Below are 23,490 nucleotides of genomic sequence, written 5' to 3' on the forward strand. Positions count from 1 at the left end.
AAATCAGATGCGTCAGGGTGGGATCCCTGTGGATACCTGTGGACATAAGAGAAATCACGTTATCAACGGTAAGTTCTTACCATAACGTTCATTTCTCTGGCTGGGTCCACAGGATTATCCACAGGATAACATTGGGATTCCCAAAGCCATTTTAGTGGTGGGGACGCTCCTGATTGCACAGGAGGACCTTTCGCCCGAAGTCTGCGTCATGAGAGGCAAAAGTATCCAAGGCATAATGTCTGATGAATGTGTTTATGGAAGACCATGTGGCTGCCCTACATATCTGTTCTGCTGAAGCACCCTGTTGTGCTGCCCAAGAAGGACCTACCTTACGTGTAGAGTGTGCAGAGACATTAGCCGGAATAGGGAGATCTGCATGAGAATAAGCTTCAGATATTACCATTCGGAGCTATCTCGCCAGCGTCTGTTTACTAGCAGGCCATCCTCTTCTATGGAATCCGTAGAGGATGAAGAGGGAATCTGTTTTCCTGATTGCACTAGTACGATCTATGTAGATTCTTAAAGCCCGGACCACGTCCAGCGACGCTTCTCCCGCAGATAGTCCCGATACCTGAAAGGCTGGGACTACAATCTCTTCATTCAGGTGAAACTTTGATACCACATTTGGAAGATAACTAGATTTCGTTCTGAGAACTGCTCTGTCTGGAAAAAAACTTAGGAAAGTAGACTTACACGATAATGCTCCTAAATCTGACACTCTTCTGGCTGACGCCATTGCCAGTAAAAAAAGAACTTTAACCGTTAACCACTTAAGATCTGTTCTCTCAAGTGGTTCAAACAAAGGACCCTGGAGACATTTAAGAACTAAATTCAAATCCCAGGGAGCTGCAGGAGGAACAAATGGAGGCTGAATAAGTACTACTCCTTGGAAAAACGTACGTACATCCTATAGGTCAGCAATCTTTCGCTGAAACCATACCGTCAACGCTGAGACTTGCACCCTCAAGGAAGCAACCTTCAACCCTTTATCCAATCCTGCCTGCAGGAAATCCAAAATCCTAGCTACTTTAAAAGATCTCTGATTGTAATTTTTTCCAGAACACCAATGAATATAGGCTTGCCATATTCTATGATACACACGGGCCGAAGAAGGCTTTCTTGCTCTAAGCATGGTTTGGATTACTTGCTTTGAAAATCCTTTAGCTCTAAGATAGAGGTTTCAACAGCCACGCCGTCAAAGACAGGCGATCCAGATGACTGTGACAACAAGGACCCTGCATTAATAGATCTGGACGTTGAGGGAGCAGTATCGGTGCTTCCACGGACATTCTCAACAGATTTGTGTACCAATGCCTTCTTGGCCAAGCTGGAGCTATTAGAATAATTGCTCCTTTTGCCTGTTTTATCTTTCTCACTACTCTGGGTAACAGAGATATTGGAGGGAATAGATATGCCAGCTGAAACCTCCATTCTACTGACAGTGCGTCTACCAGGACCGCTCCTGGGTCCCTTGTTCTTGATCCGTACCTCGGAACTTTGTTGTTTAGACGAGACGCCATAAGGTCCATCTCCGGTAGACCCCATCTGTTCACCAGTGTCTGAAACACTTCTGGGTGTAGTGCCCATTCGGTTTCCTGAATGGTGTGCCGACTGAGAAAATCTGCTTCCCAATTTAGTACACCCGGAACAAATACTGCTGACAATGCTGGGAGATGGAGTTCTGCCCATTTTAGAATGGGGGTTACTTCCTCCATCAGACTCTTGCTGTGAGTTCCTCCTTGATGATTGAGGTATGCTACTGCCGTCGCATTGTCTGAGCGGATCTGGACTGGTCTTCTTTGTAGATTGTGCTTTGCCTGACCCAGAGCCAAGTAAATGGCTCTTATTTCTAACAGATTTATCGGCAGGCGACTTTCCCTTGCGGTCCATTTTCCCTGGAACCATAGGCTTCCGAGTACCGCCCCCCAGCCCTGCAGGCTGGCATCCGTTGTCAGGACTTGCCACTCTTTTATCCAAAAGGGTCTCCCCTTGTTTAAATGGTCTGTCTGTAGCCACCATGCTAGAGACCTTTTTACATTTACTGGAATCTTTATCATCTGCTTCTTAATCGTTTGATGATTTCCGTTCCATTTGGTCAAAATGAGATTCTGCAACGGTCTGGAGTGGAATTGCGCATATTCCACCATGTCGAAGGTTGATACCATCAGACCCAACAGTCGCATTGCTGCATGGACTGACATTGTCTGGGCTTGCAACGCTTCCTGAGCCATGACCTGCACCTTGACTATCTTTTTCTCTGGTAAGAGAACTTTCTGTAGGTCTGAATCCAATATGGCTCCCAAATGAACCATCCGCTGTGACGGATTCAGGGACGACTTCTCCCAATTTATGAGCCACCCGTGTCTCTGTAAACAAACTATCGTCTGTTGGAGATGGCTCAACAGTAAATCTTGCGACTGTGCTAAGATTAATAGGTCGTCTAGGTATGGGAATATTCTTATTCCTGGTTTGCGCAGACAAGCTGCCATAACCACCATGATCTTGGTAAACACCCTGGGTGCTGTAGCTAGCCCGAAAGGCAGAGCTTGGTACTAGAAATGTTCCTGGAGGATGGCAAACCTGAGGTAACACGGATGTGATAGTGCTATAGGCACATGTAGGTAAGCATCCCGTACATCCAGAGATACCATGTAGTCTCCCGGTTCCATAGCCAACATTATGGAGCGTAACGTCTCCATGTGGAACTTTAGGATCCATATGTATTTGTTCAACATTTTCAGATTGAGAATTGGTCGATATGACCCATTTGGTTTCTGGATTAGAAATAGATTGGAGTAAAACCCCTGTCCCCTTTGTGATGGAGGTACTGGGACAATCACACCTGACTGCAGTAATTTTTGGACTGCTTCTTGCAAGGCATTGGCCTTCGACTCTATACGAGACGGGCTGGTGCAAAAAAATCTTTGAGTAGGCTGCCTCCTGAATGGGAACCCATACCCCTGAGATACCACCTTCTGCACCCAAGCATCTGCTGTTGACTGTTGCCATGTGTGTGCAACATGAAGGAGTCGGTCCCCAACCCTGGAATCATCCAGGCGGAGGCCCGTCTCTTCAGGCTGACTGTTTCTGTTCAGGCTTGGAAGCTGGCTTTTTGCTAGCCCACTGCTTCCTACCCCTGGATTTAAACTGGGGTTGCTTAGGCTCCTCTTTAGCTTTCACTTTGCTTTGCCAACTAAATGAGCGAAATTTTAAACCCTTGGATTTAGGATTATAAGTAGCCGGAAATCTGACCTTCTTTGACTCAGCCTCTGATTCTAGGATATCCGATAAAGGTTTTCCAAATAATATATTACCGACAAAAGGCAATGCTTCCAATTCTTTCTTGAATTCCGCATCTGCCTTCCAGGTCCGTAGCCAAACTGCTCTGCGAGCGACTACTGTCAAGGCTGAAGCTTTAGAACGAACTGTACCTACATCAATTGCTGCTTCTTCCAAATACTGGGCAGATTGTCTTAAACGGCAAAAACGATACTCTTGCTCCCCAGTAGGAGAAGGGATGTCATTCTCTAGTTCCTCTATCCATTCGCCCATTGCCTTTGCTACCCAGGCCGAAGCCATAGCAGGTCTTACCACTACTCCTACTAGAGAAAATATATTTTTCAAAAGGTTCTCTACCCTTCTGTCTGTGACATCATTGGTAGATGACAGTGAGGTAGATGACAGTGGTAAAGCAGATTTATGCACGAGCCACAGAACATGTGCATCTACTTTTGGAGGAACTTCTCTTTTCGAACAATCCACAGCTGGAAATGGATAATAAGAATCCCATCTTTTAGGAATCTTATACTTTTTACTGGGTTCCGCCCAAGACTCATCCATCATTTCCGTCAGCTCATCTGAGGCTGGGAATTCAGCTTTCACTGATTTTGTTCGTTTAAATACAGGTGCTTTAGATTTTAACACCGTCTTGGCTGGCTATTCCAACGAAGAAAACAGCCTTCACTGCATTAATAAGTTCAGCTACATCTTCTGAACTAAAACTCTGCGACTGATCATCATACGGAAAATTCTAATTTATTGTATCATCATTCGATGTATCATCTTGTGTAGTCTGCCACATAGACGTATCTGTCTTAGTCTTACCTGTCCCTTGGTTGCTTGTAGAGGCTACTGGAACCAAGCCATAGGAAGGGAGCTGCATGTATGGGTTCATAGTGTAACCTAACCCTTGAGCTGGTGCTACCGGAGTTAACTTGTCCGCTATTGAAGATAGAGTCTTTGCGAATATATTCCATGGTGGCTCTGTTGGTGGTTGAACCAACTCCTGTTTTTTACTTCGCTGAAAAGCGAAACAATTTGCACACAAACCCTCATAAGTGACCAATTGATTCATATCAATTAACCCTGACTTATAAGATAAGCATGTTAGGGCTGTAGGAGTGCTTGATAAATTCTCCTAGTCACTTTTGCCGCTCACAGACATGGTAATAATCTGTTATTGACTACACAATTTGTGACTGAAAATCACCCTATATGTCAGTATATAGAGGTGAGATCAATCTGACCACAGTGCACCTGATTTGAGGGTCAGAACAGGACTGACATTACACAGAAAAGTCAGCACACATACTAGCAGTCAGTCACATGTTAAAGCATTAGACATTGCCATATGAGAATACAACCTCCATAACAACTTATACATAAGTAGGAAAATTGTACTTCTGTTTTTAACTGGTTCTTTTTTCAACATAACATGCAGAAAACACAGTAATATACAGATCTGATATGCAATAGGTACTAAAAATTAACAATTCATACTGAAAAGTAGAGAGAATTTTTAGTACTGTATACCCTGCCTCCGGAGAGCGTGATACAGGGAGACTCACCACACTTCCATATTCAAGCAAATACGCTCGTAAGATGCCGAGTGGATTCAGACGCTACTGATGTACACTACTGCACTTGATAACTGATAACGGACACAGTCGCTCACTGGCGGACACGGACGCTGAGCGGCTTCCACGTGTATGCAGACGCTAAGGCCTGCGACTCGGTCTGGGCGGGATTTCTAGTGTACACAACCGCAGCGTCTAAGCTGCGACAGAGTACCCTCGTGGCAGCGTCTGACCGGAAGTGAGGTCATTCAGTTCATGAAACGAGAGACGCGCAGAAACTGGCCATGAACTCTGAGGAGGGGCGGCCAGGAGAGCGTCTGAATCCCCCTGTTGAATTAAACTCCCAGGATCGAGTCCTGGCGCCTAAGAGCCCTGGAGCGTAGAACTGTCACACTCGAGATGTTCGGCGCATCAACACACTGTTTGTAGTCTCCACCAAATCAGTGTAGCTGTGTCCTGACCCCTCTAGTAAGAGGTAGTCCATAGACTCACCGTCTCCCCATGCTCTGGCCACAGCCTGGTTACGTCTGCTGTACCTGCTAGAACATCCGACACAGACGCCCATCGAGACAGCACTAATAGCCGAAGGCAAGCGTTGTTGCGACCCGGTGGGGAGTTGTTGGAGCAACTCTTTCTAGTATGCGTTTAAGACGCTGTTAAGAGAAGTCGCTCAAAAATATATTGTAAGTCTATAAAAATAAAATAATAAAAGCTTGAGGCTGCTACTCTCAGCAGCCCTGAGACCATGCGGTTTCCTGCCGCACCAAGCAAAAAACTGATTTGACTGAGTCAGGGGGCGGGACTATATGGTGAAGGCCCCAATGCATCCTGGGAGGCCAGAAAGCTCGTGACTGTGTTGGTGCTATTTTCGCTGTCGCTCGACGATATCCCAATGATAATCCTGTAGACCCAGCCAGAGAAATAAATAAATAAATATATTAGATTATAATATATATATATATATATATATATATATATATATATATATATGTATATATATATATATATATATACATACATACATATACACACACACATATACATATATATATATATATATATATATATATATATATACACATACATACACACACAGCTCTAAAAAATAAAGGGAACACTAAAATATCACATCGTAGATCTGAATTAATTAAATATTCTTATTAAATACTTTGTTCTTTACATAGTTGAATGTGCCGACAACAAAAACACAAAAATTATCAATGGAAATCAAATGCATTAACCCATGGAGGTCTAGATTTGGAGTCACACTCAAAATTAAAGTGGAAAAACACACTACAGGCTGATCCAACTTTGATGTAATGTCCTTAAAACAAGTCAAAATGAGGCTCAGTAGTGTGTGTGGCCTCCACGTGCCTGTATGACCTCCCTACAACGCCTGGGCATGCTCCTGATGAGGTGGCAGATGGTCTCCTGAGGGATCTCCACCCAGACCTGGACTAAAGCATCCACCAACTCCTGGACAGTCTGTGGTGGATGGAGCGAGACTTGATGTCCCAGATGTACTCAATTGGATTCAGGTCTGGGGAACGGGTGGGCCAGTCCATAGCATCAATGCCTTCGTCTTGCAGGAACTGCTGACACACTCCAGCCACATGAGGTCTAGCATTGTCTTGCATTAGGAGGAACCCAGGGCCAACCGCACCAGCATATGGTCTCACAAGGGGTCTGAGGATCTCATCTCGGTACCTAATGGCAGTCAGGCTAACTCTGGCGAGCACATGGAGGGCTGTGTGGCCCCCCAAAGAAATGCCAACCCACACCATTACTGACCCACTGCCAAACCGGTCATGCTGGAGGATGTTGCAGGCAGCAGAACGTTCTCCTTGGTGTCTCCAGACTCTGTCACGTCTGTCACGTGCTCATTGAGAACCTGCTTTCATCTGTGAAGAGCACAGGGCGCCAGTGGCGAATTTGCCAATCTTGGTGTTCTCTGGCAAATGCCAAACGTCCTGCACGGTGTTTGGCTGTAAGCACAACCCCAACTTGTGGACGTCGAGCCCTCATACCACCCTCATGGAGTCTGTTTCTGATCGTTTGAGTAGACACATGCACATTTGTGGCTTGCTGGAGGTCATTTTGCAGGGCTCTGGCAGTGCTCCTCCTTGCACAAAGGCGGAGGTAGCGGTCCTGCTGCTGGGTTGTTGCCCTCCTACGGCCTCCTCCACGTCTCCTGATGTACTGGCCTGTCTCCTGGTAGCGCCTCCATGCTCTGGACACTACACTGACAGACACAGCAAACCTTCTTGCCACAGCTCGCATTGATGTGCCATCCTGGATGAGCTGCACTACCTGAGCCACTTGTGTGGGTTGGAGACTCCGTCTCATGCTACCACTAGAGTGATAGCACCTCCAGCTTTCAAAAGTGACCAAAACATCAGCCAGAAAGCATAGGAGCTGAGAAGTGGTCTGTGGTCACCACCTGCAGAACAACTCCTTTATTGGGGGTGTCTTGCTAATTGCCTATAATTTCCACAACAGCATGTGAAATTGATTGTCAATCAGTGTTGCTTCCTAAGTGGACAGTTTGATTTCACAGAAGTGTGATTGACTTGGAGTTACATTGTATTGTTTAAGTGTTCCCTTTATTTTTTTTGAGGTATGTATGTATGTATGTATGTATGTATGTATGTATGTATGTATGTATGTATGTATGTATGTATATATATATATAGATATATATATATATAGAGATATATATATATATATATATATATAGAGATATATATATATAGAGAGAGAGAGAGAGAGCGAACATGAGAGAGAATCAATCATATTTGTACTGCACACATTTTAAAACCCTACCAAATGAGTCCTCTGCCCTCAATAAAAAGTAGATGGCTATAGTCAACCTTTATTTCAGTTACCTGGGACACTGTAGCTCCACTAAGAATGGGACTGATGTGTTCGGTGGCCAGATCCGCACAAGCAGACATTAATAACGTGGAGCCAATTAGAACAACCACTGCCCTCCAGCGGGACCAGTGGACCACAGGGCTATGATGGTGCCCAGGCACTAAAAGAGAAAGGCAGAAGCTATTACAAGCCATGGATAGTACTCTGCATTACATAGTTTTACAACAAAGTCTTCTATTCCAGGAAAAATACAAGATGTTATTTTCAACTATTACACAGTGAGTACCAATCATACAGTGTTTTTCTCCCCACCATGCTGGATGTGAAAAAGCTGGAGGTAAATACCCCCATGATCTCCAATCTCTTTCTATAGCCTGAGATAAGGCGGCACTCCGGTCACCATCACAGGCTCATGGTATTTCTAGTTGCTCATACCACACATAATAAAATGACAGAAGCCCCCAATATCAGCAGTGTCTGTGGCCCCCAGCCTACAATGGCTAAATAAGTACAACAAAACAGATTCACACTGCAAGTATTACTTTGGCTAAAAGCAAAGAGACATTGATTAGCCAGACAGTAAATCAAAGAAACACAAATGTATTTATAGGGAGGTTCTTTGTCATAGGAAGGACTGTGTGACAACACGCCTGGTTGAGGGCTTAAGATATTAAAGACCGCCATAAAAGAAAAAAAAGAAAAGAAAAAAAAAAAGGGAGGAAGAGGAGGAGGTCAGTCCTTGGCCCCCGACGGTACCCAGCATAAAGAAACACAATTTAGATCTTGTGTTTTCTTACCATGGCAGTCACTGATATGAATATCATAAATATGAGAATGAGTCTTCAATGTGAAGATGAGCCCAATCACATAGGCGAGAGGTAACAGAATGGAAACTGTATATACCAAGGGCCTGAATAAGAAATGCAAATAATGGTAACATGTTATTCCATGGGGAAAATAAAATGGTATATACAAAATACAGTATACGTTTAAGTTCATGGCTGTCGGGATCCCGGCGGTCAGGATACAGACGCCGGAATCCCGACAGCTGGCAATGCCGGCAGCCAGAATACCGGCGCAATAGGACTATTCCCACTCAGGGGTGTCCACAACACCCATAGAATGGGAATAGAACCTGTGGCAAGCGCAGTAAGCCACCAATCCCTCAGCGTGGCAAGCCCGCACAGACTCTTTGCGCTGGAGGATTCATTTGTGGTGGGGAAGACGTTTGGGACATCACCCGGAGAGTGTGACAGCTGGTCTGGGGACGCCCAAGCATACCATCTTGTAACTTGCTGTTTTGTCTACCGTTATCTGTAGACCACTTCAAAGGGAGTTTAAAGGTCCTGATATCAGACACTGGTGGAAATCCAGCCCCTATAAAAAGCGTGATTGTCTACTCCTGAAAAAGTAGACCAGCAAATTAGGTATTAGACTCACAAGGAGACTGTTACAGACTCGGTGTTATATGTTCATACTTAATACACTATGAGCGTTTATTTTATCTGTTTTCTTTGAGCGCCCATGGATTCAGATGGCATGTCTTCACTGTCTTTGCGCTCGCCCCGCTGCCAGAATACTGGCGGAAGGGATGTCGCTGTCTGTATACCGACGGCTTGGGAAGTCATACTGAACCCATATGCGCGAGCACACACACACAAATATGGACAAAATAAGATTTTACTTACCGATAAATCTATTTCTCGTAGTCCGTAGTGGATGCTGGGGACTCCGTCAGGACCATGGGGATTAGCGGCTCCGCAGGAGACAGGGCACAAAAATAAAGCTTTAGGATCAGGTGGTGTGCACTGGCTCCTCCCCCTATGACCCTCCTCCAAGCCTCAGTTAGGACACTGTGCCCGGACGAGCGTACACAATAAGGAAGGATTTTGAATCCCGGGTAAGATTCATACCAGCCACACCAATCACACCGTACAACTTGTGATCTGAACCCAGTTAACAGTATGACAACGTAGGAGCCTCTGAACAGACGGCTCACAACAATAACAACCCGATTTCTTTGTAACAATAACTATGTACAAGTATTGCAGACAATCCGCACTTGGGATGGGCGCCCAGCATCCACTACGGACTACGAGAAATAGATTTATCGGTAAGTAAAATCTTATTTTCTCTAACGTCCTAGTGGATGCTGGGGACTCCGTCAGGACCATGGGGATTATACCAAAGCTCCCAAACGGGCGGGAGAGTGCGGATGACTCTGCAGCACCGAATGAGAGAACTCCAGGTCCTCTTTAGCCAGGGTATCAAATTTGTAGAATTTTACAAACGTGTTCTCCCCCGACCACGTAGCTGCTCGGCAGAGTTGTAATGCCGAGACCCCTCGGGCAGCCGCCCAGGATGAGCCCACCTTCCTTGTGGAATAGGCCTTGACAGATTTAGGCTGTGGCAGGCCAGCCACAGAATGTGCAAGTTGAATTGTGCTACAAATCCAACGAGCAATCGTCTGCTTAGAAGCAGGAGCACCCAGCTTGTTGGGTGCATACAGTATAAACAGCGAGTCAGATTTTCTGACTCCAGCCGTCCTTGAAATATATATTTTCAATGCCCTGACAACGTCCAGCAACTTGGAATCCTCCAAATCACTAGTAGCCGCAGGCACCACAATAGGCTGGTTCAGGTGAAACGCTGACACTACCTTAGGCAGAGAATGAGGACGCGTCCGCAGTTCTGCCCTGTCCGAATGGAAAATCAGATATGGGCTTTTATACGATAAAGCCGCCAATTCTGACACTCTCCTGGCTGAAGCCAGGGCCAGTAGCATGGTTACTTTCCATGTAAGATATTTCAAATCCGCCGATTTGAGTGGCTCAAACCAATGGGATTTGAGAAAATCCAAAACTACATTAAGGTCCCACGGAGCCACTGGGGGCACAACCGGGGGCTGTATATGTAGTACTCCTTTTACAAAAGTCTGGACTTCAGGAACTGAAGCCAATTCTTTCTGGAAGAAAATAGACAGGGCCGAAATTTGAACCTTAATGGACCCCAACTTGAGGCCCATAGACAATCCTGTTTGCAGGAAATGTAGGAATCGACCCAATTGAAATTCCTCCGTGGGGGCCTTCCTGGCCTCACACCACGCAACATATTTTCTCCAAATGCGGTGATAATGTTGTGCAGTCACCTCCTTCCTGGCTTTTACCAGTGTAGGAATGACCTCTTCCGGAATGCCTTTTTCCCTTAGAATTCGGCGTTCAACCGCCATGCCGTCAAACGCAGCCGCGGTAAGTCTTGGAATAGACACGGTCCCTGCTGAAGCAGGTCCCGTCTTAGAGGTAGAGGCCACGGATCTTCCGTGAGCATCTCCTGAAGTTCCGGGTACCAAGTTCTTCTTGGCCAATCCGGAGCCACGAGTATCATTCTTACTCCCCTTTGCCGTATAATTCTCAGTACTTTTGGTATGAGAGGCAGAGGAGGAAACACATACACTGACTGGGACACCCACGGCGTTACCAGAGCGTCCACAGCTATTGCCTGAGGGTCTCTTGACCTGGCGCAATACCTGTCCAGTTTTTTGTTGAGGCGAGACGCCATCATGTCCACCTTTGGTTTTTCCCAACGGTTCACAATCATGTGGAAAGCTTCTGGATGAAGTCCCCACTCTCCCGGGTGTAGATCGTGTCTGCTGAGGAAGTCTGCTTCCCAGTTGTCCACTCCCGGAATGAATACTGCTGACAGTGCTATCACATGATCTTCCGCCCAGCGAAGAATCCTTGCAGCTTCTGCCATTGCTCTCCTGCTTCTTGTGCCGCCCTGTCTGTTTACGTGGGCGACTGCCGTGATGTTGTCCGACTGGATCAACACCGGCTGACCCTGAAGCAGGGGTTTTGCCAGGCTTAGAGCATTGTAAATCGCTCTTAGCTCCAGTATATTTATGTGAAGAGACATCTCCAGGTTTGACCATACTCCCTGGAAGTTTCTTCCCTGTGTGACCGCTCCCCAGCCTCTCAGACTGGCATCCGTGGTCACCAGGACCCAGTCCTGTATGCCGAATCTGCGGCCCTCTAACAGATGAGCACTCTGCAACCACCACAGAAGAGACACCCTTGTCCGTGGCGACAAGGTTATCCGCTGATGCATCTGCAGATGCGATCCGGACCATTTGTCCAGCAGATCCCACTGAAAAGTTCGTGCGTGGAATCTGCCGAATGGAATCGCTTCGTAAGAAGCCACCATCTTTCCCAGGACTCTTGTGCATTGATGCACAGACACTTTCCCTGGTTTTAGGAGGTTCCTGACAAGTTCGGATAACTCCTTGGCTTTCTCCTCCGGAAGAAACACCTTTTTCTGAACCGTGTCCAGAATCATTCCCAGGAACAGCAGACGTGTCGTCGGGGTCAATTGAGATTTTGGAAAATTCAGAATCCACCCGTGCTGTTGCAGCACTATTTGGGTTAGTGCTACTACGTCCCCCAGCTGTTCCCTGGACCTTGCCCTTATCAGGAGATCGTCCAAGTAAGGGATAATTAATACGCCTTTTCTTCGTAGAAGAAACATCATTTCGGCCATTACCTTGGTAAAGACCCGAGGTGCCGTGGACAATCCAAACGGCAGCGTCTGAAACTGATAATGACAGTTTTGCACCACGAACCTGAGGTACCCTTGATGTGAAGGGCAAATTGGGACATGCAGGTAAGCATCCTTGATGTCCAGGGACACCATAAAGTCCCCTTCTTCCAGATTCGCTATCACTGCTCTGAGTGACTCCATCTTGAACTTGAATTTTTGTATGTACAGGTTCAAAGATTTCAGATTTAGAATAGGTCTTACCGAGCCGTCCGGCTTCGGTACCACAAATAGTGTGGAATAATACCCCTTTCCCTGTTGTAGGAGGGGTACCTTGACTATCACCTGCTGAGAATACAGCTTGTGAATGGCTTCCAATACCGTCGCCCTGTCTGAGGGAGACGTTGGCAGAGCAGACTTTAGGAACCGGCGAGGGGGAGACTTCTCGAATTCCAACCTGTAACCCTGAGATATTATCTGCAGGATCCAGGGGTCCACCTGTGAGTGAGCCCACTGTGCGCTGAAATTCTTGAGTCGACCCCCCACCGCCCCTGAGTCCGCTTGTAAAGCCCCAACGTCATGCTGAGGGCTTTGCAGAAGCCGGGGGGGCCTTCTGCTCCTGGGAAGAAGCTGCTTGGTGCACTCTCTTACCCTTTCCTTTGCCTCGGGGCAAATATGACTGTCCTTTCGCCCGCTTGTTCCTATAGGAACGAAAGGACTGCGGCTGAAAAGACGGTGTCTTTTTCTGTTGGGAGGGGACCTGAGGTAAAAAGGTGGATTTCCCGGCTGTTGCCGTGGCCACCAAATCCGATAGACCGACCCCAAATAATTCCTCCCCCTTATACGGCAATACTTCCATATGCCGTTTGGAATCCGCATCACCTGACCATTGTCGCGTCCATAAACTTCTTCTGGCAGATATGGACATCGCACTTACTCTCGATGCCAGAGTGCAAATATCCCTCTGTGCATCTCGCATATATAGAAATGCATCCTTTAAATGCTCTATAGTCAGTAAAATACTGTCCCTATCCAGGGTATCAATATTTTCAGTCAGGGAATCCGACCAAACCACCCCAGCACTACACATCCATGCAGAGGCGATGGCTGGTCGCAGTATAACACCAGTATGAGTGTATATACTTTTCAGGGTAGTTTCCAGCCTCCTATCTGCTGGATCCTTGAGGGCGGCCGTTTCAGGAGACGGTAACGCCACTTGTTTTGATAAGCGTGTGAGCGCCTTATCCACCCTAGGGGGTGTTTCCCAGCGCGCCCTAACCTCTGGCGGGAAAGGATATAATGCCAATAACTTCTTTGAAATTAGCAGTTTTCTATCGGGGTTAACCCACGCTTCATCACACACTTCATTCAATTCGTCTGATTCAGGAAAAACTACAGGTAGTTTTTTCAGACCCCACATAATACCCCTTTTTGTGGTACATGCAGTATCAGAGATATGTAAAGCCTCCTTCATTGCCGTGATCATATAACGTGTGGCCCTACTGGAAAATACGTTTGTTTCTTCACCGTCGACACTAGATTCGGTGTCCGTGTCTGGGTCTGTATCGACCGACTGAGGTAAAGGGCGTTTTACAGCCCCTGACGGTGTCTGAGACGCCTGTACAGGTACTAACTGGTTTTCCGGCCATCTCATGTCGTCAACTGATTTTTGTAATGTGCTGACATTATCACGTAATTCCATAAATAAAGCCATCCATTCCGGTGTCGACTCCCTAGGGGGTGACATCACCATTACCGGCAATTGCTCCGCCTCCACACCAACATCGTCCTCATACATGTCGACACACACGTACCGACACACAGCAGACACACAGGGAATGCTCTTATCGAAGACAGGACCCCACTAGCCCTTTGGGGAGACAGAGGGAGAGTTTGCCAGCACACACCCAAGCGCTATAAATATATAGGAACAACCCTATAGAAGTGTTGTCTCCCTTATAGCAGCTTAATATATATCAAAAACGCCAAAAAAAAGTGCCCCCCCCTCTCTTTTTTACCCTGTTTCTGTAGTGCAGTGATGGGGAGAGTCCTGGGAGCCTTCCTCGCAGCGGAGCTGAGCAGGAAAATGGCGCTGTGTGCTGAGGAGATAGGCCCCGCCCCCTATTTTGGCGGGCTCTTCTTCGGAGTTTGTGAGACCTGGCAGGGGTTAAATACATCCATATAGCCCCAAGGGCTATATGTGATGTATTTTTTAGCCAGAACAAGGTATTCTCATTGCTGCCCAGGGCGCCCCCTGCAGCGCCCTGCACCCTCCGTGACCGCTGGTGTGAAGTGTGTGACAACAATGGCGCACAGCTGCAGTGCTGTGCGCTACCTCATGAAGACTGAAAAGTCTTCTGCCGCCGGTTTCTGGACCTCTTCGCTTTTCGGCATCTGTAAGGGGGTCGGCGGCGCGGCTCCGGGACCGGACTCCATGGCTGGGCCTGTGTTCGATCCCTCTGGAGCTAATGGTGTCCAGTAGCCTAAGAAGCCAATCCATCCTGCACGCAGGTGAGTTCACTTCTTCTCCCCTAAGTCCCTCGTTGCAGTGAGCCTGTTGCCAGCAGGACTCACTGAAAATAAAAAACCTAAAAACTTTTTCTAAGCAGCTCTTTAGGAGAGCCACCTAGATTGCACCCTGCTCGGACGGGCACAAAAACCTAACTGAGGCTTGGAGGAGGGTCATAGGGGGAGGAGCCAGTGCACACCACCTGATCCTAAAGCTTTATTTTTGTGCCCTGTCTCCTGCGGAGCCGCTAATCCCCATGGTCCTGACGGAGTCCCCAGCATCCACTAGGACGTTAGAGAAAAGTATTTAGCCACACCTGTTAATTATTGCTTTCAGGTGTTTCAAATCTTACCTGTTGCCACAGGTGTATAAAATATAGCACCTAGCCATACAGTCTCCATTTGCAAACATTTATAATACAAAATGGGTCATTCTGAAAAGCTCAGTGATTTCAAGCATGGTTAGTATGCCACCTTTGCAATAAGACAGCTTGTGAAATTTCATTCCCTGCTGGATATTCCATGGTCAACTGTAAGTGCCATTGGGGCAGATGTATTAAGCCTGGAGAAGGGATAAAGAAGTGATAAATAGACGTTATGGTAAGAACTTACTGTTGATAATGTGATTTCTCTTATGTCCACAGGTATCCACAGGATAACATTGGGATATGGTTGAGCGACAGCGGAAATAGCACAAACACGGTCACAAGCTTTCTGGCCTCCCAGGATGCATCGGGGCTTCCCCATATAATCCCGCCCACTGACTCAGTCAGATCAGTTCTTTCCACAGCGATTTAGGCAGGAGCATCAGGCAGAAACCTATTTAGGCGATAAGAACACACATGCACACCCTTCCATACAAGAGGGAAGAGGTTTAGTATTTGTCAAGACCCTCAAATCAGGTGTGTCAGGGTGGGATCCCTGTTGATACCTGTAGACATAAGAGAAATCACGTTATCAACGGTAAATTCTTACCATAACGTCTATTTCTCTGGCTGGGTCCACAGGATTGTCCACAGGATAACATTGGGATTCCCAAAGCCAATTTTAGTGGTGGGGACGCTCCTGATTACCCAGGAGGACCTTTCGCCCAAAATCTGCGTCATGAGAGGCAAAAGTATCCAAGGCATAATGTCTGATGTATGTGTTTATGGAAGACCATGTGGCTGCCCTACATATCTGTTCTGCTGAAGCACCCTGTTGTGCTGCCCATGAAGGACCTACCTTACGTGTAGAGTGTGCAGAGACATTAGCCGGAGTAGGGAGATCTGCATGAGAATAAGCTTCTGATATTACCATTCGGAGCCATCTCGCCAGCGTCTGTTTACTAGCAGGCCATCCTCTTCTATGGAATCCGTAGAGGATGAAGAGGGAATCTGTTTTCCTGATAGCACTAGTACGATCTATGTAGATTCTTAAAGCTTGGACGCTTCTCCCGCAGATAGTCCCGATACCTGAAAAGCTGGGACTACAATCTCTTCATTCAGGTGAAACTTTGACACCACCTTTGGAAGATGACCAGATCTCGTTCTGAGAACTGCTCTGTCTGGAAAAAAAACTTAGAAAAGGAGACTTACACGATAATGCTCCTAAATCTGACACTTCTGGCTGACGCCATTGCCAGTAGAAAAAGCACTTTAGCCGTTAACCATTTAAGATCTGCTCTTTTAAGCGGTTCAAACGGAGGATCCTGGAGGAATTTTAGAACTAAATTCAAATCCCAGGGAGCTGCAGGAGGAACAAATGGAGGTTGAATATGTACAACTCCCTGAAAGAAAGTACGTACATCCTGTAAATCAGCAATCTTTCGCTGAAACCATACAGTTAATGCTGATACTTGAACTCTCAAGGAAGCAACCTTCAAACCCTTATCCAATCCTGCCTGAAGGAAATCCAAAATCCTGGATACTTTTAAAGATCTTGGATTCAAATTTTTTCCAGTACACCAGTGAATATAGGCTTGCCATGTTCTATGATACACCCGAGCTGAAGAAGGCTTTCTTGCTCTAAGCATAGTCTGGATTACTTGTTTCAAAAATCCTCTCGCTTCTAAGATAGAGGTTTCAACAGCCACGCTGTCAAAGACAGGCGATCCAGATGCCTGTGGTAACAAGGACCCTGCATTAACAGATCTGGACGTTGAGGGAGCAGTATCGGTGCTTCCACGGACATTCTTAGTAGATCTGTGTACCAATGCCTTCTTGGCCAAGCTGGAGCTATCAGAATTATCGCTCCCTTTGCTTGCTTTATTTTTCTCACTACTCTGGGTAACAGAGATATTGGAGGGAACAGATATGCCAAATGAAATTTCTATTCTACTGACAGTGCATCTACAAGGACCGCTCCTGGGTCCCTTGTTCTCGATCCGTACCTTGGAACTTTTTTGTTTAGACAAGACGCCATGAGGTCTATCTCTGGTAGACCCCCTCTGTTCACTAGTGTCTGAAACACTTCTGGGTGCAATGCCCATTCGGTTTCCTGAATGGTGTGTCGACTGAGAAAATACGCTTCCCAGTACAGAACACCTGGGACAAACACTGCTGACAATGCTGAGAGATGGAGTTCTGCCCATCTTAGAATGGGAGTCACTTCCTCCATCAATCTTTTGCTGTGAGTTCCTCCTTGACGATTGAGGTACGCTACTGCTGTCGCATTGTCTGAGCGGATCTGGACCGGTCTTCCTCGCAGACTGTCCTTTGCCTGAATTAGAGCCCTGTAAATGGCCCTTATTTCTAACAGATTTACTGGCAGCCGACTTTCCCTTGCGGTCCATTTTCCCTGGAACCACAGGCTTCCGAGTACAGCACCCCAGCCTTGCAGGCTGGCATCTGTTGTCAGGACTTGCCACTCTTTTATCCAAAAGGGTCTCCCCTTGTTTAAATGGTCTGTCTGTAGCCACCACGCTAGAGACCTTTTTACACTTACTGGAAACTTTATCATCTGCTTTATCGTCTGATGATTTCCGTTCCATTTGGTCAGAATAAGGTGCTGCAATGGTCTGGAGTGGAATTGCGCATATTCCACCATGTCGAAGGTTGATACCATCAGACCCAACAGTCGCATTGCTGCATGGACTGACATTATCTGGGCGTGCAACGCTTCCTGAGCCATGACCTGCACCTTGACTATCTTTTTCTCTGGTAAGAGAACTTTCTGTAGGTCTAAATCCAATATGGCCCCCAAATGAACCGTCCGCTGTGACGGATTCAGGGACGACTTTTCCCAATTTATGAGCCACCCGTGTCTCTGTAGACAAACTATTGTCTGTTGAAGATGGCTCAAAAGTAGATTTTGCGAATGTGCTAAGATTAACAGGTCGTCGAGGTATGGGAATATTCTTATCCAGTTTGCGCAGACTAGCTGCCATAACCACCATGATCTTGGTAAACACCCTGGGTGCTGTTGCTAGCCCGAAGGGCAAAGCTTGGAACTGAAAATGGAAACCTGAGGTAACACTGATGAGACAGTGCTATAGGCACATGTAGGTAAGCATCCCGTACATCCAGATAGACCATGTAATCCCCCGGTTCCATGGCCAACATTATGGAGCGTAACGTCTCCATGTGGAAATTCGGGATCCAATGTATTTGTTTAACATTTTTAGATTGAGAATTGGTCGATATGACCCATTTGGCTTCTGGATCAGAAATAGATTGGAGTAAAACCCCTGTCCCCTTTGTGATGGAGGTACTGGGACAATCACACCTGACTGCAGTAATTTTTGGACTGCTTCTTGCAGGGCATTGGCCTTCGACTCTATACGAGACGGGCTGGTGCAAAAAAATCTTTGAGGCTGCCGTCTCCTGAATGGGAACCCATACACCTGAGATCCCACCTTCTGCACCCAAGCATCTGTTGTTGACTGCTGCCATATGTGTGCAAAAATGAAGGAGTCGGCCCCCAACCCTGGAATCCTCCAGGCGGAGGCCCGTCTCTTCAGGCTGATGGTTTTTCTGTTCAGGCTTGGAAGCTGGCTTTTTGCTAGCCCATTGCTTTTTACCCCTGGTTTTGAACTGGGGTTGCTTAGACTCCTCTTTAGCTTTCGCTTTGCCAACTAAATGAGCGAAACTTTGAACCCTTGGACTTAGGGTTATAAGTAGCCGGAAATCTGACCTTCTTTGATTCAGCCTCTGATTCTAGGATATCAGATAATGGTTTCCCAAACAATATATTACCAACAAAAGGCAATGCTTCCAATTCTCTCTTAGATTCCACATCTGCCTTCCAGGTACGTAGCCAAACTGCTCTGTGAGCGGCTACTGTCAAGGCTGAAGCTTTAAAAGCAACTGTACCCATATCAATTGCTGCCTCTTCCAAGTATTGGGCAGATTGTCTTAAACAACTTAAATGATACTCTTGCTCCGTAGTAGAAGAGATGTCATTCTCTAGTTCCTCTATCCATTCGCCCATTGCCTTTGCTACCCAGGCCGAAGCCATAGCAGGTCTTATCACTGCTCCTACTAGAGAAAATACATTTTTCAAAAAACTATCTACCCTTCTGTCTGTGACATCATTTAGCGAGGTAGATGACAGTGGTAAAGCAGATTTATGCACAAGTCGCAGAACATGTGCATCTACTTTTGGAGGAACTTCTCTTTTCGAACAATCCGCAGCTGGAAATGGATAATAAGAATTCCATCTTTTCGGAATCTTATATTTCTTACTGGGCGTCGCCAAAGGCTCATCCATCATTTCCGTCAGCTCATCTGATGCTGGGAATTCAGTTTTCACTGATTTTGTTCGTTTAAACACAGGTGCTTTAGATTTTAACACTGTTTTAGCTGGCTCTTCCAAAGAGAGAACAGCCTTCACAGCATTAATAAGTTCAGCTACATCCTCTGAACTAAAACTCTGCGACTGATCATCATACGGAGTATTTGAATATACTTTATCATCATCTGTTGTATCATCTTGTGTAGTCTGCCACATAGACACATCTGTCTTAGTCTTACCTGTCCCTTGGTTGCTTGTAGAGGCTACTGGAACCAAGCCGTAGTAAGGGAGCTGCATGTATGGGTTAATAGTGTAACCTAACCCTTGAGGTGGTGCTACCGGAGCTAACCTGTCCGCTATTGAAGATAGAGTCTTTGCGAACATATTCCATGGTGGCTCTGTTGGTGGTTGAACCAATTCCTGTTTTTTACTTTGCTGAAAAGCAAAACAGTTCACACACAAGCCCTCATAAGTGACTAATTGGTCCATACCAATTAACCCTGTCTTACAAGATAAGCATGTTAGGGATGTAGGAGTGCTTGATAAATTCTCCGTCACTTTTGCCGCTCACAGACATGGTAATAATCTGTTAATGGCTACACAATTTGTGACTGAAAATCACCTATATATGAGTATATAGAAGTGAGATCAATCTGACCACAGTGCACCTGAATTGAGGGTCAGAACAGGACTGACATTACACAGACAAGTCAGCACACATACTAGCAGTCAGTCACATGTTAAGGCATTAGACATTGTCATATGAGAATACAACCCCCATAACAACTTACAAGTAGGAAAAATTGTACTTCTGTTTTTAACTGGTTCTTTTTTCAACATAACATGCCGAAAATAAGATTTTACTTACCGGTAAATCTATTTCTCGTAGTACGTAGTGGATGCTGGGGACTCCGTAAGGACCATGGGGGAATAGAAGGGCTCCGCAGGAGACAGGGCACTTTAAGAAAGAATTAGGACTACTGGTGTGCACTGGCTCCTCCCTCTATGCCCCTCCTCCAGACCTCAGTTAAGGAAACTGTGCCCGGAAGAGCTGACAGTACAAGGAAAGGATTTTGGAATCCAGGGTAAGACTCATACCAGCCACACCAATCACACCGTATAACTCGTGATAAACTTACCCAGTTAACAGTATGAACAACAACAGAGCATCAGACAAACCTGATGCAACCATAACATAACCCTTATTTAAGCAATAACTATATACAAGTATTGCAGAAGAAGTCTGCACTTGGGACGGGCGCCCAGCATCCACTACGGACTACGAGAAATAGATTTACCGGTAAGTAAAATCTTATTTTCTCTAACGTCCTAGTGGATGCTGGGGACTCCGTAAGGACCATGGGGATTATACCAAAGCACCCAAACGGGCGGGAGAGTGCGGATGACTCTGCAGCACCGAATGAGCAAACTCAAGGTCCTCCTCAGCCAGGGTATCAAACTTGTAGAACTTTGCAAAGGTGTTTGAACCCGACCAAGTAGCTGCTCGGCAAAGCTGTAATGCCGAGACCCCTCGGGCAGCCGTCCAAGAAGTGCCCACCTTCCTTGTGGAATGGGCTTTTACTGATTTTGGATGCGGCAATCCAGCCGCAGAATGAGCCTGCTGAATCTTGTTACAGATCCAGCGAGCAATAGTTTGCTTTGAAGCAGGAGCACCCAGCTTGTTGGATGCATACAGGGTAAACAGCGAGTCAGTTTTCCTGACTCCAGCCGTTCTGGCTACATAAATCTTCAAAGCCCTGACTACATCTAGTAACTTGGAATCCTCCAAGTCACGAGTAGCCGCAGGCACCACAATAGGTTGGTTCAAATGAAAGGATGACACCACCTTCGGCAGAAATTGCGGACGAGTCCGTAACTCTGCCCTGTCCATATGGAAAACCAGATAGGGGCTTTTACATGACAAAGCCGCCAATTCAGACACACGCCTAGCCGAAGCTAAGGCCAATAGCATGACCACTTTCCACGTGAGATATTTTAACTCCACGGTCTTAAGTGGCTCAAACCAGTGAGATTTCAGGAAACTCAACACCACGTTAAGATCCCAAGGTGCCACTGGAGGCACAAAAGGGGGCTGAATATGCAGCACTCCCTTTGTAAACGTCTGAACTTCAGGAAGAGAAGGCAGTTCCTTTTGAAAGAAAATGGATAGGGCCGAAATCTGGACCTTAATGGACCCTAATTTTAAGCCCATAGTCACTCCCGCCTGTAGAAAGTGAAGGAAACGGCCCAGTTGGAATTCCTCTGTAGGGGCCTTCCTGGCCTCACACCAAGCCACATATTTTCGCTATATACGGTGATAATGTTTTGTGGTCACGTCCTTCCTAGCCTTTATCAGCGTAGGAATAACCTCATCCGGAATGCCTTTTTCCGCTAGGATCCGGCGTTCAACCGCCATGCCATCAAACGCAGCCGCGGTAAGTCTTGGAACAGACAGGGCCCCTGTTGCAACAGATCCTGTCTGAGAGGCAGAGGCCATGGGTCCTCTGTGAGCATTTCTAGCAGTTCCGGATACCAAGCCCTTCTTGGCCAGTCCGGAACAATGAGTATTGTTCTCACTCCTCTTTTTCTTACGATTCTCAGCACCTTGTGTATGAGAGGAAGAGGAGGAAACACATAAACCGACTGGAACACCCACGGTGTCACTAGTGCGTCCACAGCTATAGCCTGAGGGTCTCTTGACCTGGCGCAATACCTTTGTAGCTTTTTGTTGAGGCGGGATGCCATCATGTCCACCTGTGGCAGTTCCCATCGATTTGTAATCTGTGTGAAGACTTCTTGATGAAGTCCCCACTCTCCCGGGTGGAGGTCGTGCCTGCTGAGGAAGTCTGCTTCCCAGTTGTCCACTCCCGGAATGAACACTGCTGACGGTGCTTGCACGTGATTCTCCGCCCAGCGAAGAATTCTGGTGGCTTCTGCCACTGCCACCCTGCTTCTTGTGCCGCCCTGGCGGTTTACATGAGCCACTGTGGTGATGTTGTCTGACTGAATCAGCACCCGGTTGGTTAAGAAGCAGAGGCTCCGCTGGACTCAGGGCGTTGTATATGGCCCTTAGTTCCAGGATATTGATGTGCAGACAAGTCTCGACTTGACTACAGCCCCTGGAGGTTTCTTCCCTGAGTGACTGCCCCCCACCCTCGGAGGCTTGCATCCGTGGTCACCAGGACCCAGTCCTGTATGCCAAACCTGCGGCCCTCGAGAAGGTGAGCACTCTGCTGCCACCACAGAAGAGACACCCTGGCCCTGGGGGATAGGGTGATCAGCCGATGCATCTGAAGATGCGATCCGGACCACTTGTCCAACAGATCCCACTGAAAGATCCTCGCATGGAACCTGCCGAAGGGAATGGCTTTGTATGATGCCACCATCTTTCCCAGGACTCGCGTGCATAGATGCACCGACACCTGTTTTGGTTTTAAGAGGTCTCTGACCAGAGTCACGAGCTCCTGGGCCTTCTCCTCTGGGAGAAACACCTTCTTCTGGTCTGTGTCCAGAATCATGCCCAGGAAGGGCAGACTCGTCGTAGGAATCAGCTGCGACTTTGGAATATTCAGAATCCAGCCATGCTGTTGTAACACCTCCCGAGAGTGTGCTACGCTGATCAGCAACTGCTCTCTGGACCTCGCCTTTATGAGGAGATCGTCCAAGTATGGGATAATTGTAACTCCTTGCTTTCGCAGAAGCACCATCATTTCTGCCATTACCTTGGTAAATATTCTCGGTGCCGTGGACAGACCAAACGGCAACGTCTGGAATTGGTAATGACAGTCCTGTACCACAAATCTGAGGTACTCCTGATGAGGTGGATAAATGGGGACATGCAGGTAAGCATCCTTTATGTCCAGAGACACCATAAAATCCCCCTCTTCCAGGCTTGCAATGACCGCCCTGAGCGATTCCATCTTGAACTTGAACCTTTTCAGGTAAATGTTCAGGGATTTTAAATTCAATATGGGTCTGACCGAACCGTCCGGTTTCGGAACCACAAACA

At 46.8% G+C, this 23,490-nt stretch overlaps 1 protein-coding gene across 2 annotated transcripts in view; it reads right to left on the reverse strand.

Annotated features, from left to right (window-relative positions):
* LOC134932375 (uncharacterized) overlaps window positions 1-23,490 on the reverse strand; it is a 287,377-nt gene that overhangs the window by 22,175 nt on the left and 241,712 nt on the right. For both annotated transcript variants that reach the window (XM_063926742.1, XM_063926741.1), the window contains 2 exons: window positions 8,528-8,640; window positions 7,742-7,890 (listed from right to left, as the gene is read on the reverse strand). In XM_063926742.1, coding sequence (XP_063782812.1) covers window positions 7,742-7,890; window positions 8,528-8,640 — 262 coding nt within the window. The remainder of the gene's footprint in view (window positions 1-7,741; window positions 7,891-8,527; window positions 8,641-23,490) is intronic.

Source organism: Pseudophryne corroboree, chromosome 6, assembly GCF_028390025.1.
Source record: "Pseudophryne corroboree isolate aPseCor3 chromosome 6, aPseCor3.hap2, whole genome shotgun sequence".
Lineage (NCBI taxonomy): Eukaryota > Metazoa > Chordata > Amphibia > Anura > Myobatrachidae > Pseudophryne > Pseudophryne corroboree.